General features: G+C 42.5%; 1 protein-coding gene across 9 annotated transcripts in view; it reads right to left on the bottom strand.

Annotated features, from left to right (window-relative positions):
* Rere (arginine-glutamic acid dipeptide repeats) overlaps positions 1–16,870 on the bottom strand; it is a 330,953-nt gene that overhangs the window by 136,740 nt on the left and 177,343 nt on the right. For all 9 annotated transcript variants that reach the window (XM_029540314.1, XM_029540318.1, XM_029540316.1 and 6 more), the window contains 3 exons: positions 11,025–11,130; positions 8,944–9,040; positions 1,369–1,473 (listed from right to left, as the gene is read on the bottom strand). In XM_029540314.1, coding sequence (XP_029396174.1) covers positions 1,369–1,473; positions 8,944–9,040; positions 11,025–11,130 — 308 coding nt within the window. The remainder of the gene's footprint in view (positions 1–1,368; positions 1,474–8,943; positions 9,041–11,024; positions 11,131–16,870) is intronic.

Here is a 16,870-nt window from a genome sequence, read left to right as displayed (position 1 = left end):
GTAGGTAGAACTCTTTGATTTCCAGACCAGTCTCCTAAAGCCTTGGTCCCTTTGTTACTACCCAGTGACGCCATCTCTTCTTCCTAGCTAGTGTGCTCTCGCTCTCTCTCTCTCTCTCTCTCTCTCTCTCTCTCTCTCTCTCTCTCTCTCTCTCTCAAAGATTTATGTAGACTTTTAAATTAATTTTATGTGTACTTGTGTTTTCCTTGGTGAGTTTGTGTGTCAAATGTGTGTACAGAGGATGTCATACATGGTTGTGAGCCACAATGTGGTTGCTGAGAAATGAATGTAGTCCCTGGTAAGCACAGCAAACTTTTTTCCCCCTTTTTTTGAGACAGGGTTTCTGTGTATAGCCTTGGCTGTCCTAGAACTCACTCTGTAGACCAGGCTGGCCTTGAATTCAGAAATTCACCTGCCTCTGCCTCCCAAGTGCTAGGATTAAAGGCGTGCGCCACCACACCTGGCCAAAGCAAGCATTCTTGACTGCTGAGCTATCTATTCCTTTATCTGGCATTTTTATACATCAGAAGATCATCTGCCCGGGAAATGTTGCTCCCCACAATAAACTGGATCCTCGAGGATGAAGAGCAGTCACCAAGTCAACCCTCCACAGGCCAATCTGACCCAGGTAATTCCTCAACTGAGGCTCTCCTTTAAGATGACTGAAGTCAAGCTTCAGTTAAGGCTGACCAGGCACAGGCCCATCTTCTATTTTAGGCTGTGTGTCTTTGTTGGTGAAGTACATCTCTTGTAGCCACACTGACCTTTGTTTAAGTAATTGTTCTGGGGCTAGAGAGAGGGCTCAGCCAAGTACTGACTGCTCTTCCACAAATCCTGAGTTCAATTCCCAGCAAGCACATGGTGGCTCACAACCATGTATAATGGGGATCCGATGCCCTCTCCTGGTGTGTCTGAAGACAGTGACAGTGTGCTCACACACATGAAATAAATAAATCATTGTTCTGTTGCGAGTGTGCACCTTACCAAGATGGCCACAACAGGGTGCTGTCCATTTCCCACCCTAGTCTCACCAGATCTTTGTCAGTATTTCTGGATTTCATTACATGAAGCGAACTGAACAAGTATCTAAGTTTCCAAACTGACTCTGGAAGGTTGACAAAGTCTGCATCAAGGAAATGCTCTCCCAGTCAGCTGACAGCACAGGCGGACGCCCCGGTCTGTCCTTCTCCCTCCTCTCTCTGCCCTCCTTTCCATACGAACAATGAGCTGCACTAACCACAAAGGCACAAGCTGACCCAGAAGCACTGAGTCACTGTTTGGCATCTTGCTAGCTTAAGCACAGTTGTGTAAATGCATAAGCACACACACGTGGGTGAGAAAGCAAGCAGGCATAAGTGACTGACTTACCTTGTCTCAGGGTTGTAGCCTAATATGTAGAAAAATGAGTCCACTCGGGCTTTAAACTCTCGAGCAGCAAATATGTCAGAAAAATGGGAGATGTTACACTTCCCTCTGTGGAAAAAAATAAAACATATTACTTTGCAACCCACAAAGGCACAGGGAGTGGGGTGGGGTGAGGGAAGTACATGATTAAATCTAGAATATCTAAAAAAATACAGTGTTCACGCTTCATTGGCAATTTTTGTTTTGTCTAATGCTTGCTTCAGTAAGCCCTGTAAGTACCGCAGAGGAGAATAGCAACATCTCTAGGTGTGACCATCAACAAAAGTAGATCCATGTCCAGGCACTAGAAACTCAAGGCAAATGATAGAAGTGGCATGCTGTTCAGTGTTCACACACACACACACACACACACACACACACACACACTCACTGCAGAGTTTGGACAAGACCATGTTCTATCTCCAAAGCAAGGTACTCCCAGTGTTTAGTGGGATGGATGAGAAGGGCTGAGTGTTAAATAGAAAACTGCCATCTTTTCCATCTGGTTGAAATATCTGGATTCAGAACTTTCTAGCATAGCATATAGTTACACTCCTAGCACCAGGGAGGCTGAGCCAGGAGGACTGCAAACACGATGTATATAGAGAAAAACTGTCCTTAAAAACCAGGAGGAAAGAATCAGTAATCCTTCAGTGGGGCGTGCAGAGATGGTGGTACGCTCTGGGCTACACTCTGAAGACAGTCCAGTAAGGTCACATGCTAAAGGACAAACAGTGAAGACAGAGCCTTCCATAACACAAGGGAGAGAGACAAATAAAAATCATGACCTAGAAACTGATTCCTTTAATGATCAACAACTGGGAAAGTCATCACATACCTGGAGAATATGCAAAGCAAAAGGAGTCACATGAGTGGGGAGCACAGGATTCACAGCAGCATGTCTGCAGAGAGCTGCTGATAGCCTTCCTCAATAACGAAGACAACAGAGGACCTCAAAAGAGAGTCGTTTCTATTTTAGGCCACCAGGTTAAAGTGGAGAATTGTTTTGAAAAATTTTCTCAGTTTCCAGCTGGAGTCTATGGGTATTTTCAGAATTCCATCTTGATGTTATGACTTGTGTACTTCAGGACGTGGCTGTGTGTAGTTTACACTGTGGTTTTTCTTGGTGTGACAATATACACAGAAATCAGCACAGTGCCCAGGACCAACACTCTTAACTCCAGGCAGTGCAGAAACCCTGCTTGCACCCAGATCCCTTATCATGACTGACTTAAATCCTTCTCTAGTCAACCAGGACAAAAGCCAGGACATTCTTTAGATTCGTTTTTTTTTGTTTATTTGTTGTTATAAGCTGGGAATTTCTTTCATTAAAAATGATTTTTAATTTAAGAAAAATTTTAATCATATATTTAGTGCAACTAATTTTTCTTTGATCATTTCCAAAATGTAGGCCAAGAATATATGGCATTTTTATTTTTACAAACTTCTTTTGTTTTAGCTTTACTTCCCCTTATATCAAAAGTTGTTTTAAGAGAAGTATTATATTTCTGAGTATAGAGGACTTGTATTCTTTTGTTTTTCAGGGTAAGCTACTAATTTATTGAAATGTAATCATATAGACATTTTTGTCTTATGATTTAAAATACAAGCAACTTTTAAGGGTGTGACAAAGTAAGGCTAGAGAGATGGCTCAGCGCTTAAGAATACTGGCTGATCTTCCAGAGTACCCTAGTTCAATTCCCAGCACCCAAATGACAGCTCATAACTGTCTGCAATTTCAATTTGAGAGGATCTTACACCCTTATACAGAAACAAAACACCAATGCACATAAAAGGAGCTATTTTTTTTTAAACAAAAAATAAGTGACAGAATACAGAAAAAAGGTTGTACACTATTACCCAGAGTTCAAAGTTTGACAAGTTTAATATCAGTGCTTAGGAAAGAATTAATGAAAGCTATGCAAAACAAAGTTCCAACCCCACTAAGCATATATAACTCACTATAAAACAAACAGAAAAATAGACTGTAGATAGAAAAGTCACCAAGCATGGCCTTTCTCAATCAGCTGATTAACACACTGCAATCACTTGGCTCATATCACAAGACTCTTATGGAAAAGCAACACTGGAACCAACAGTAAAACTTAGAATGAAGAGACCTTAACTGCTAGCAGGGCAAAAAGGTGCTAAACATTGTGTGGACCAAGACAAGAACAAGACAAGCTGTCCAACACACACTACCACATGTGGACAAAACAATAAGAATGGTCTAAGTCAGCAGGGCATGGTGGCGCAGAGGTAGATGGATTTTTGAGTTCGAGACCAGCCTGGTCTACAGAGTGAGTTCCAGGACAGCCAGGGCTACACAGAGAAACCCTGTCTAGAAAAACCAAAAAAAAAAAAAAAAAAAAAAAAAAGAATGTCCTAAGTCCAAAAAAGTGAAGCTTAAGCTGAAAAGAGACAGAACTCTGCAAATACATAAAGCTTCTTAAAGGATTCTCTACAGAGGTAATTAATCTGTTTTAACCCATAAATATAATGGCAGCTGCTCACAGCAAAACAAGGAGGTAAATTAATGCAGGATGAACCCGATGAAAATTGGAAGCTCTGAATAATTTGGTCAAGGGCCACCATGAACTTTAGAAATTTTACCCCTAAGCTACCTTTCTGAAATATGAATCCCTAGGTAAGACGGTAACATGTAGCCTGAACTACCTTACGATGGTTTTGGTTTTTTTCCCCCTTGTAACTACTAGAAATATGAAGCAGAGAGTGAGCAAGCTGAAACCCAGTCATCAAGTCAAGGGCCACCTGTGACCTCCCATACTGTCCTCCTGTCAGGACACTATTATTGTAGCTCACTCTCCCAGTCACAATTCTCAGTCACAGAGCAGCCACTCCAGACATCACGGACAAAGAGTCATTCTAAAGGAGAAAGCAACACAACGAGCCAACTGCAAGAGATGGGCATGTGGGCTCACTTGTGCCTGGACCTTTGCCAGACAGCTCCTAGGGCTAAGTTTAGCTCCCTGTACCAAAGACATGTGAATACCCAATCAAGCCACCTACTGGATGACAAGAAACAAAATCCATGGATAATGATTATCATCAGTACCACAAATAACTATTATAAGATTTCCTTTCTTGAACACTAATTTTTATAGACCTTACTGAAATTCAGTAACTGAAAAAGAAATTAGTAAGGCAACCAATGAGACCTCTGTGAGTGCTTTCCACATGCCTGCTGGGGTGGATGTTAGGCCAAAAGATGTATGTTCAAGTTATGACGCTGCTGCTAGGCCACATGACTCAGAGTAAGTGTCAAAAGAATGACTCAAAAATCAACAAATTTGATTCTGTCACAAAGCTATGTCGCAGCAGGATTCAGCTGAAGTCACCTTGTTTGAATCTGGCACTTTCCACTGTTACGTCACAATGTCAACCAAAAATGCTACCTAGGCAACAGCATAACACCAATCAAATGCCGGCTTCTGTGATGGCAGCGGTGAGGAGGGGTCATGAATTAAGGAAACTTGAAATTTACCAGAAAGGTAAAGATGGGGCTGGCTAAGGCCAAGGGTCCAAAGCAGGCCCCAGAGCAGTTACTTTGCTCAGCACACACTGCTCAATACAGCCCAGACGAGAATGAATGTCTTTTGGGTAAGGAAAAGCTAAGATGTCACAATTTACAAAGCAAAACCCACAGAGGAATTCTGTTTTCCTTTTGATTCACACTGACTAAAGGACAAAGCTCTCCTTCTCTTTTATAACCCAACTCTAGCACCAGCTTGAAAGAAAAATATAGACATCAGCGTCCTCACAAGTGAATGGGACGGCAGAGCCCAGTCAATGGCTGCGCGCCGCAGGACTCCATGTACCGGAGTCCTTTGATCTTTGAAAGAATGGTGCTGAGAGCCAAGACCATGAGCCTTTCGCTTTTCCTTTCTTTCCTCTGGTTTCTCCGTTATACTCATTTGATCCCCTTTCATGTGCCCATGAACTGGTTTACTTATGTCCCCTTCAGAATTGAATTTATCTATAGTAGCAGCACTGGTTTACATGTGAGAAAAAAGAAGTGCCCTTCCCTGTGGGTAAGCTATAAAAAGAGAAATGGACAGAACACGCTGAAGCCTCAACCATCACGTCTCACTCATCAAAAGTTTAAGCTAAAGGACCCTAACTCTGGAGAAGAAAAAAGGAATAAATGACGATTAATAGGGTTCTGCCACATCCTGTTTGATGGAAGGTAACCACAGAAACACTCCAAAACTTTCCGTGGTGAGATACTATTGCAGAGAGCAAGGTTAGAGCCACACACTGGGCATCAGATGCTGGCAAATGCCAGGGTTTCAACAAGATCGACCAGGCCAGACCACAGAGCAACACAGTGAGCACTTGTCATCCAGTCACCCGGTCACCCAGAAATACATCATTTAGGCCAAATAAAAGGAAATTGGAGAATTTTCCTCAATGAGAGGCTAGAACTACACTGAAAACATACACACAAGTAACAGTACATAGACAGACCAGGGTGGATGACCTGGAAACATACATACAAGTAACAGTACATACAAGTAACAATATACAGACAGACCGGGATGGACTTACATACTTAGGAATATATAACGTGCATCTTTATGTTACAATAATTAATGAAAAAAGGTCATGAATTTGAAAAAAGAGAAAGGAGAAAAATATCTTATGGGAGGGCTTGGAGGAAGGAAAGGGATGTGAGATAATACATTCAATCTCAAAAATAAATCATTTAAGAAAAAAATGGAGATGGTTTCGTACTAGACTTACTACTGTTTTTAATAACATTTTTTTAAAACAAATTCTTTTTAAAAGTATTTATTTATTTTATGTATAGGTATACTGTAGCTGTCTTCAGACACACCAAGAGAAAGCATCAGATCCCATTACAGATGGTTATGAACCACCATGTGATTGCTGGGAATTGAACTAAGGACCTCTAGAAAAGCAGTCAGTGCTCTTAACTGCTGAGCCATCTCTACAGCCCTTTGTACAACCTCTAAGATAATATAACAAAAGGATTAAGACACGACAGTCAGTAAAGATTCTAGTCAGATACCTGGGCCAGGGCAGTGGCTAACGCTTCTCATGCCCACAAGGAGCACTGCAAGCCTAGAGTGACCCAGAAGGAGCACTAAAAGTCTAGAGTGACCCAGAAGGAGCACTGCAGGTCTAAAGTGACCCAGAGGAGCACTACAAGTCTAAAGTGACCCAGAAAGAGCACTGCAAGTCTAGAGTGACTCAGAAGGAGCACTACAAGTCTAGAGTGACCCAGAAGAAGCAATGCAAGTCTAGAGTGACCCAGAAGGAGCACTGCAAGTCTAGAGTGACCCAGAAGGAGCACTGCAAGTCTACAGTGCTCCACATTTATCTGTGTCCAGCTACTACACAGTTCTTCTAAAAATGCTAAAAATTAGATGAGCATTATTATCAAATCTGAATAGCGTTAAAAATACCCAAATATATTCATTTTAAGCAGTTCTGTCAAAACACACTGGACAACCAGTTACACCTTTCACTATTTCCTTAAGTAGAACTTGAAGTTCTTTAAAACCATGACCAACCAGTGAGAAGCTGGAAAGAACAGAAGGTCCATCAGGACAGCCACTAACTAGGCTAGCTGCTCTGCATTAACCACTTGTTTCATCACCCTAAGTCAACCCTCATTAACTGGCTTTGGTAGCATGTAGGCTTAATTAAAGCCTGGGAACCCACCTTCAAAAGGATAGACAAAAGCTTGTGGGAATTTGGGAAAAGCTTATAAAGCACCACAGACATTCTGGAAATGTTGTGAAAGCCCGGTAGACAGTCAACTCTAACACATCCATTCCTTCCTATGACAGAGCTTAGCACACCACAGACCAACAAGACATGGCCCCACTGCTAGTTTTTACATAGTACAAGAGAACAATTTTACATCTTTTTTTTTTTCCCCTTTTCTTCCGAGACAGGGTTTCTCTGTGTAGCCTGGCTGTCCTGGAACTCACTCTGTAGACCAGGTCGACCTCAAGCTCAGAAATCTGCCTGCCTCTGCCTCCCAAGTGCTAGAATTAAAGGCGTGAGCCACCACTGCCCGGCCAATTTTACATCTTTAAATAGTTAAAAAGAAAAAGAAAAAAAAAGGTAGGAAAAAAAACTCACTGAGAAGTGAAATTAAAATAAAACAATTCATTTCCATTTTTAAAAAGGCTCAACTGGACCTTAGCCAACTCATTTATTTATCTGTTATCTATGTATTTGCCCCACAATGACTATGATAAATGAACAGTTGAGACAAAGGCCATAATGGCATATAATCTGAGACCCAATGCTTACAAACACAGTCTTAAATAAATGCCCCAGCCTTCTGCCTAAAGTCACCGGATCCACTCTGTAGCTTTGCAAAGGAGACACTGGCTCTATCACTGAACATGCGACAGCATCTCACTAAGTAGTTAAGCTAAAGCCAGCAAGCTTAAATGGCTTTTATTATACTCAAATTCTGTCGAATGAAAGAAAGAAAGAAAAAAAAAAGGCAAGGAAGGAAGGAGGAAACTAGGGGTTTTGTTGTGATGTTGGCTACTGTGGATTTGAATAGGTTTGGCTCCAACAGCCTCGTGTCTTTGAACATTTGGCCCAGAGGGAGTGGCACTATAAGCAGGAATAGCCTTATTGGAGGAAGTGTGTTATTGGGGAAGTTGGGTTTGAGGTCTTATATATGTTCAAGCTACGTCCAGTATGATACACAGCCCTCTTTCTGCTGCCTTCAGATCAAGATGTAGAACTCTCAGCTCCTTCTCAAGCACCATGTCTGCCTGCATGCTACCGTGCTTCCTGCCATGATAATAATGGACTAAACCTCTGAAACTGTAGGTCAGCCCCAATTAAATGTTGCTTTAATCATGGTGTCTCTCACAGCAATAAAACCCAAACGCACAGCTACTAGACTTGTTATGTTATATCATGTAAGAGGCCCCAAACCAGTCAGACATGTAGACACAGCATGTGCAAGGCATGGATCCTGGCACATGTAGACACAGCATATGCAAAGGGACAGACCCTGCCCTGCTCTGGAGAGAGCACACAGGACAGAACAGAAGGGCACACCTACTTTTAATCGGATGCAAAGTCCCCTCCTGCCTCAGTCTGTATCTTCAATACATTCCACTACTCTTTAGCATGCTTTTTAGTACAAATGTTCAGACATAAGAAAACTGGAAGAGGAGGTATTAAAAACTAACTGCTGTGCTTTCTTAGGGTTTCTTATATTTAACATTTTCTTTATCTGTCCCTCCCCCCCCCCATCTTTTGTAGCACTTGGGCTTGATTTTTTACAAAGGTAACTGGAAAACTTCAGGGTATTTCACCCAAAAACTTTAGCAAAAAATACTCTGAAATATAGGAGAGGTAAAGTAGGGTTAGACAATCTCTGGAACTTCAATAACCTGAGGAAACAGAGGAGTGGTAGCTTGCCAAGACCATGAGTTGTCTGCTTGGCCACAATGATGACCACAGATCAGAGTAGAGTCACTCCTGCCCTCCAGACTCCCTCGGCCGCATTCTTACCTCAGGGCAGCAGCATGGTAGGTGTCAACATAATCAGAAATGAAGAGCTCCCGGTTCTTGATAACTGGATCTGTGATGACAAGCTCTCTTCCAGAGTCTACCAACAAAAGAAATTGGTTAATTAATTAAGAAGGTATTCAAATAGTTTCCCAAAACAAGGAGAAAATTTTTACAAAACTTTATCCTCAAGTTTACCTCCTACTAAAGACAAATAACACAGCCTGGTTATTATCAAAGTACATCCATCCGACAGGGAGGGGATGCGGAGCAGGAATGGCAGAGGAACATAAGTGCTCGCTCGGCTCTGATGGCTCAGACTGTTCACTACATCTTTCACCAAGTCCACTTGAGGGTCTCCGTGAGCACATAAGGAAGGAAGGAAGGAAGGAAGGAAGGAAGGAAGGAAGGAAGGAAGGAAGGAAAAGGAGGAGGAGGAGGAGGAGGAGGAGGAGGAGGAGAAGGAGAAGGAGGAGAAGGAGAAGGGAAGGAAGGGGAAGGAAGGGGAAGGAAGGGGAAGGAAGGGGAAGGAAGGGGAAGGAAGGGGAAGGAAAGGGAAGGAAAGGGAAGGAAAGGGAAGGAGGGGAAGGAAGGGAAGGAAGGGAAGAAGGAAGGGAAGGAAGGGAAGAAGGAAGGGAAGGAAGGGAAGAAGGAAAAAAAGAGAAGTCCATTGCCACATCCAGTAACCTGTTAAATTTTTTTTTTGTTTTTTAAGAAACAACTTCTTAGTTTTAATGTTTTATCATATGCGCATGTACATGTGTATATGCTTATATTCGGGTAAGCATATTCCACAGCAATGTGTATGGAGGTCAGAGGACAACTTGTGGGAGTCAGTTCTTTCTTTCCATCATGGGTTTGGAAACTGAACTTCAGTCGTCAGGCTTGAAAGCCAACAATTTAACCTATCCTAAGGTTGCTCTAGGCACCTCTCTAAATTCAACCTCTTTATGCAGAATGCCAGGACAAACCGCTTCACACAGCTCCAGAAGCATGAGGCTCCTCTCAAGAACCTATTTCCAAAAAAAAAAAAAAAAAAAAACCCAAAACAACAACAACAACAACAACAAAAAACAAAAAACCCACTACCATACATGTGCATAACTGTAGCACTCAGTACATTTCTATGGAGCTTCTGTGTCATAGGCCTGGAGCCAACAAGAGCACCATAAGAAAGGGAGGGGATCAGCCGCCAGAGGCCTCTGTCCTATTCTGAAAGGCAGCTACGAACCCACATTCCAAAGTGTTACATAGACAGAACATATGAGAACCCTCTCTGCCTGGGACATGGAGAAATTCAGTAAAACAAGCTCCTGGTAAAACAAGGAATACACCCTCACAAGGTTTTAAATACTGTCTATCACTAGGTCAAATACAGGAGCTTAAAGAATTATATTATTGCTATTTTTTTAAAAAAATTGCATTACCATGTGCTTAGAGGTTTTTTTTCCCCTCAATATTTTTGTTTTGGTATTTTCTTTTCTTTTTTTTTTTTTTTTTTGTTGTTTTTTTTTTTTTTTTTTTTTTTTTTTTTTTGGGGGGGGGGGTTCGAGACAGGGTTTCTCTGTATAGCCTTGGCTATCCTGGAACTCACTCTGTAGATCTCAAACTCAGAAGTCCGCCTGCCTCTGCCTCCCAAGAGTTGGGATTAAAGGCGTGCGCCACCACGTCCGGCGTTTTGGTATTTTCTTAAAGATTTAGAAATTATATATCTGTATGTATGTGTGTGTGTTGTGTGCACTGAGCATCCATGTAGGCTACAGTCATTGGATCCCCTGTAACTGCAGTTATAGGTTGCTGTGGGCTGACTGATGTGGGTGCTGGGAACTGAACATGGATCCTCTATAAGAGTAAAGGACTTTATCAATAAATGAGCTATGCATACCTCCAGGCCTCTCTTTTGCTGTTTGTTTTTAGGAAAAATGAAAAATAATGCAAAAGCAAGGGAGAGGGGATCCAGCAATGTTCTTTATTGCAAGTTCTTTTGAGAGAAATTATACCAGAAGTAATATCCATTTAACTGATGTTTTTAAAGAGAACCAAAGCTATGATTTACAAGTAAATCATCACAGGGGCATACGTACCATTTTCATTATGCCGATCCTGAACCAAATGCTGATAGACAGAATCTGGAACTTCAGACTGACGGTAGTACCATTTGACGTTCATGAGTAGATGGTCCCTCTTACTCTGAAAAGGAAAATCTAACAGCATTAGGAACAAGTTTCAGGTGTGTGCAAGTGCACATCATACCTACGACCAAAAGCCCTGTAACAGTGGACAGGCAGGCAGCAGGAAACAGGACTAACAGCAGAATCCCTGGCCCAAGGCACTGCAGCCCTCAGATCGGAACCTTGCTGGAACCCTGCCACTGCTGATCTCAGAGACAAGAGACCTAGATCTTAAAGCTTCTCAGTGTGACTAATTCATTGTTACATTTTCCCTTAGTGGCAATGTAGATCACTACATTAGAACGTACTTCTACCTCAATCCTTAACCATTTTGGTAAATAATAATAGCCAGAGCACATTACTGAGGTATATTAAGAGTAACAAGCTTGAAAGACCTTACCCTGAGACACCTGACAGTCTCTTCCCCTCCAAGGTTTGCCTGTCACAAACTGTCTCAAATTCTCCCTTCACTGTGGGCCACAGAACTGTATGGAAGTCACTGCTGCATGCTGAAATGACGAAGCGCACCACAGATAATAGGTGTTGATGATAATGTACACCCAACAATAGACCTGCCTCATTTATCTCTGATCCTGAGAACAGAACAGTTTATGCATTACCACTGGTAAAAAAAAAACAAAAACAAAAACAAAAACAAAAGCGAAGCTCCTCATGTCCATCATTGTCCTGGAAACGTCTGTACGAGAACTAAGCATATCATAGTTAGCTCTGTCTTCTGCTCAATCAGTAGCTAAGACAGTGGCCATTGCCTCTTCTGTTTGAAGGCTACATGGTACAGTCTGGAATCAACTACTTGTATGTTAGGTTGTGAGACAGCTCAACCCAGGGAGCCCTTCTGTTTCATGCTACCTGAGTTAATGTCCCTCTTGACAGCTTCTAACTTCGCAGAAGCTCAATGGCCACAAGTATAGCGGCCAAAGCTCAAAAAATGCCTCATATTTGTTAAGAAGACAGCTGAATTCTGAAGTACACCAGGGACCATCATTAATAAAGGAAGACATATCTTGGTTTACTGAAGGGACCAATCTAGTCTGCATTACAGGACCAGCAAGCGTAGGCAAAGAACCACCTTAAATGTCAACATAACTGAGAATGTAGAGTGCTGTCCCACAGTACATACCACACACCCCACGATTCTTTGCATCAACTATTAAACAAGCATGGCTACAGAAAAAGGGCATTGCCCATCGGCTCACATTAAACAGACCATGCACACAAATAGGCACTATGTATAGGCCTTGGGTTTTAGCATTCATATTTTTACACTTAAAAGTTTAAAGGAAAAAAATTAGTCTGTACTGTTTATTCTACAGAAGAAACATTGACGACAAACAGTATGAGAAGGTCACAGAAAAAGTGCTGAAGTCATTGTTCAAAGAAAGGAGGAGCCCCCTTCTGCAGGAGACCATGGGGGAAGACGGGAGGGGCTCTTTCTCAGCAAAAGTAGAGACCAGAGAGTCAGATGAAGTGGGTACCAGCATGCAGCACAGAACACTCCATGCTCATGATGAGAAGAAGTTGAACCCTAGCGGCTGCCTGACAACTGGACCTTGTTTGTTTGTAACTCACCTATGACCACAGACACAGGTCCTCACAGTAGGATGGAAAGGCATGGAAAGTGCAGCTGAAGCACCCAAAGAACAGACCACGTGACCACACCACACGCACCTCGCATAAGGCTTAATTTGCCCAGACCCAGGAGAAACACTTGTCCCATGTTATCCCACGGTGAGAAAATTAACAACATGACCGAGACAGTCACAAGCTCACCACCTTTGCAGCATTGACACATGCCTGATGACTCCGTCCCCTTGCAACTGTTAAATGCTGCACCTTCCCTACGTTACGGTAGGAAAAATGTCTTTAAGCATTGCTGACTATGTGTGTGTGTGGACAAAATGAAGTCAAAGTACTTGAAAAACAGAGACCTAAAAGATTTTTATCTGTTTTATTTAGGGTATAAGCACCAACAAAACAAAAAACAACAGCCAGAATGATCACATGAAAACTGGTCCAAGCACTGTGGAATAAAGGACACAGTTCACTAGACAACACAGGAAAGCCTGTCACCATGAACTCCCAAAGTCACAACCATGTATGTGTGACTCTGGTCACTTTCTAAGATTCTGAGGTTCTTTTTGTCCTGGAAAATGAGAATAATTTAAAGAACTTGTAAGACTGGAAAGAGAGCCTCTGAAAGCAGGTGACTGTTTAAGGAAAGGCCCATCATCTCTCAGGGACCTGTGTGGAGATAGTGGAGCCGTTCTCCCTGCAGATCCTGAGAGCTCTGTGTAAGGGGTGGCGCTGACCTCCGGCAGACCTTTACAGGCTCACTATGATGAGGACTTCCCAGAGCAGCTGGGAAGTCAGGTGACCAGCCGCTCCCTCAACCAGGCTCCAATATTTAAGCATCTACACATTTCTGCAACACTTGTAAGATTCGTGAAAACATGAACTCATCAGAAGACTTTTTGGATTCAATGACTGGCAGCTGTAAATTATTTTTCACTGAACCTGGCCAGAGATATTCTGGAAACCCGTTAGTTAGTTAGATGTGCTATTTCTACATTACTAGTTACCAACTGACACACACATGCCCACTGATTCCATGTAACAAAACAAAACACCTACTCTGGCTTGCTTATAAGTAGACCTGCAACTCTGAAAAAGCTGCTGGAGCACCTGATGCAGTCCTGCCCATTGGCCAGGGGGCGGCAGTATTGCATCAAAAACATAAATACTTCACAAAGACAGCAAAACAAAGGTAGAGTCAAATGAAAGAAAAAGTGAAGGGATGGAAGGTCGTCAATCGATCTCTAGGACCTCTCCCTCTGTTTATAACTATATTTCTCCCACAGACCAGGGCCACCACACAAGATGGAACTACAGTGTGTGTGTTCACTGGCTTTACTTAGTGTTACCATCCGAAGGGTTACATCTTCTCTGGAGGACACTGTCTGCTGCTGCAGCAGGAGCTCTCAGGACAAAGGCCACAGTACACTGTGGGCTGCTGGACATTAATTATGGGAAGGACTCCTCTGATTCCTATTCCTTTTAAGTTAACAACTTGCTCAAAATCACCAAAAATTAAAACCAAAAAATAAACTCAGGAATCATGTGGCTTACCACAAACTCCCTGGGTCTGAAGCCTTGTTATAATGCCCTAAGCTCCAACTCTGCAAATAACATGCAGCCTCAGCGTTCTGTGCCCTCCCTCGCAGGCTGGGAAACTGGGTCCATTCCTATGGAAGCTGTTACTATTCTGCAGAGGGAGAGAACTAGCCACAGGCTTTCCTTTTCTCAGACTCAAGGCTCTGGAGCTGTGGGCTTCATCATTTTAAGAACTCCAGGATGGGCTGGAGAGATGGCTCGGTGGTTAAGAGCACTGAGACTGCTCTTCCAGAGATCCTGAGTACAATTCCCAGCAACCACATGGTGGCTCACAACCATCTGTAATGGGACTGATGCCCTCTTGTGTGTCTGAAGACAGCTACAGTGTACTCATATACATAAATCTTATAATAATAATAATAATAATAATAATAATAATAATAATAATAATAATAATAATAATAATAAAATTATTCCAGGAGCAGATCAAGTATTTCTGACAGTGTGCTCACTATTTATTTACTATTGATACAACTGAACACAAATATACAACTGAACACAAACATAAATCTCACATAAATTTATCACCTTCACTAAATCCCGAACTAAGAAGAGACACTTCCAGGATGGAGGTACCCTGGGCAGTATTTCTGAAGGAAAAAAGAAACGGTAGGAAGTAAAGGCTTTCCCATTCACTATCTGAGATTCACACAAAAATGAAGGTCAGGAGGTCAGACACCACAGAGCTAAACAACCCACCAAAGAAAGGTATGGCTATTTGCTAGGGGAGGTTACACAAGAGCTGCTGGGTTGGGGGGGGGGGTGCCCACAGGCTAACATTGGGATTTACTGTTCTTCAACTTCTTGTCCTGTTTCCACTGCCAAGTGTGAGCCTGCAGTGCATGGCATGATGCTTGGCTGTGTTGTCCTTAATAGTAAAGACACACAGATAACATATATGCAAAGAGAGATTTGAAATGTGAGACAAACACAGCAAACTATGGCCATCCACCACTCACAGCATTCTTGACTGCCATGGTTAATACTCGGTAACTTGAGTGGCTAAAGGATAGACAGCAACGTACTTCTGCTGTGAGTGTCTGTACAGGTGCCTTTGGAGGCCAGTGAGTGAGTGACAGACCCCACCTTCACAATGGCGGTGTCAACCCATCAGCTTAAGGCCTGTACAAACTAAGTGCAAAGCAAAGGCAAATTCTGGAGCTGCGAGGGCGGTGACCTCAGCTCTACAGCATTAGCTTCTCTGACTCTGAAGTCCCCAGACCCACTGAGACATGCTACCAGCTTCCCCAGGTCTTCAGTGTGCAGGTGGCCCAAGGTAAAACCTCACTACTCCCATAATGCCGTTAGCCATCCCTATCACAGCCCGCCCTACCCCTTTCTCTCATTGGTTCTGTCTCTCTGGAAAATACTGACTAATGCACTAAATTAAACACAGGCTTTGAAAAAAGTCCAAACTTTGGGTTGTGAGACTCAATTTTACAGAATAGGCAACTAAAAAGTAATTCTCATATAATATTATGTTTACTTCAGGAGCTACAGTCATATCAGATAAACATATTCACAAATTTTCTATTTGATCCAAAGAATCTCTCTCATTACAGGGAGAGAAAATATTTTGTTCACAATCAGCTTAGTAAGAAACTGCTTTGTTTCCCTAAGTTTCTGCCAAAGCTTGACTATTTTAAGAACTTCTTTTATCAAAACTCAAGCTTCAGCAACCTTAAATTTGCCATCTTATTAATAACGGAATGGCAGTTGACAGTAATGGTGACACCCATGTGGAGGAACAGAGAGGGAAGTCACAGGATTCCCCAACACCAGCTACAGGATATGAGACAGAGGTCATATATTTGAACGTTTGGTTCCCAGTTGGTGGACGGTTTAGCAGGTATGGCCCTAGTCTCTGCCCCAATCTGATATAGTAGACAGCACCCTCTCAGCTACTGTCCAGTGCCATGCCCGCTATCATCGTGGACAAACCTCTGAAACTGTGAGTAAGCCCCCAATTCAATGTTCCCTTGCATGAAGTAGTCATGGTGTCTCTTTACAACAACAGAGCAGGGAAGACTCCTTGACCGCAGGGCAGTGAAACACTAGAAGGTATACAAGCTGAGTCTGACATCTCATCATCACAGGGTCACATGATTTTAAAAACTAAAATGACCAACTCACAGCTAAAGATGTATCTCAGAGACTACGCTTAAGTCTGATGGCAAAATATTCTGAAGGTTTGTATTGGCCAACACTAGTTTTATGTCCTCAAGTTTCTTAATCCCAGGGAATCAGTCTTTCTGATACAGGGTCTCTGGCTGGCCTGGAGCTCACTCTGTAGACCAGGCTGGCCTCAAACTCACAGAGATCCACCTCCCTCTGCCTCCTGAAGGCTGAAATTAAAAGTGCCACCATATCCAGGCATTGAGTAAAATCTTAAAAATTACTGAGGCCCTCCCCCTAATTTCATTTCATTTTTCTTTTCTTTTTTCTTCTTTCTCTTCTTCTTCTTTCTCCTCCTCCTCCTCCTCCTCCTCTTCCTCTTCCTCTTCCTCTTCCTCTTCCTCTTCCTCTTCCTCTTCCTCTTCTTCTTCTTCTTCTTCTTCTTCTTCTCT

The sequence above is a fragment of the Mus pahari genome, chromosome 6, assembly GCF_900095145.1.
Source record: "Mus pahari chromosome 6, PAHARI_EIJ_v1.1, whole genome shotgun sequence".
Lineage (NCBI taxonomy): Eukaryota > Metazoa > Chordata > Mammalia > Rodentia > Muridae > Mus > Mus pahari.
This window is presented reverse-complemented; position numbering and strand designations above follow the sequence as displayed.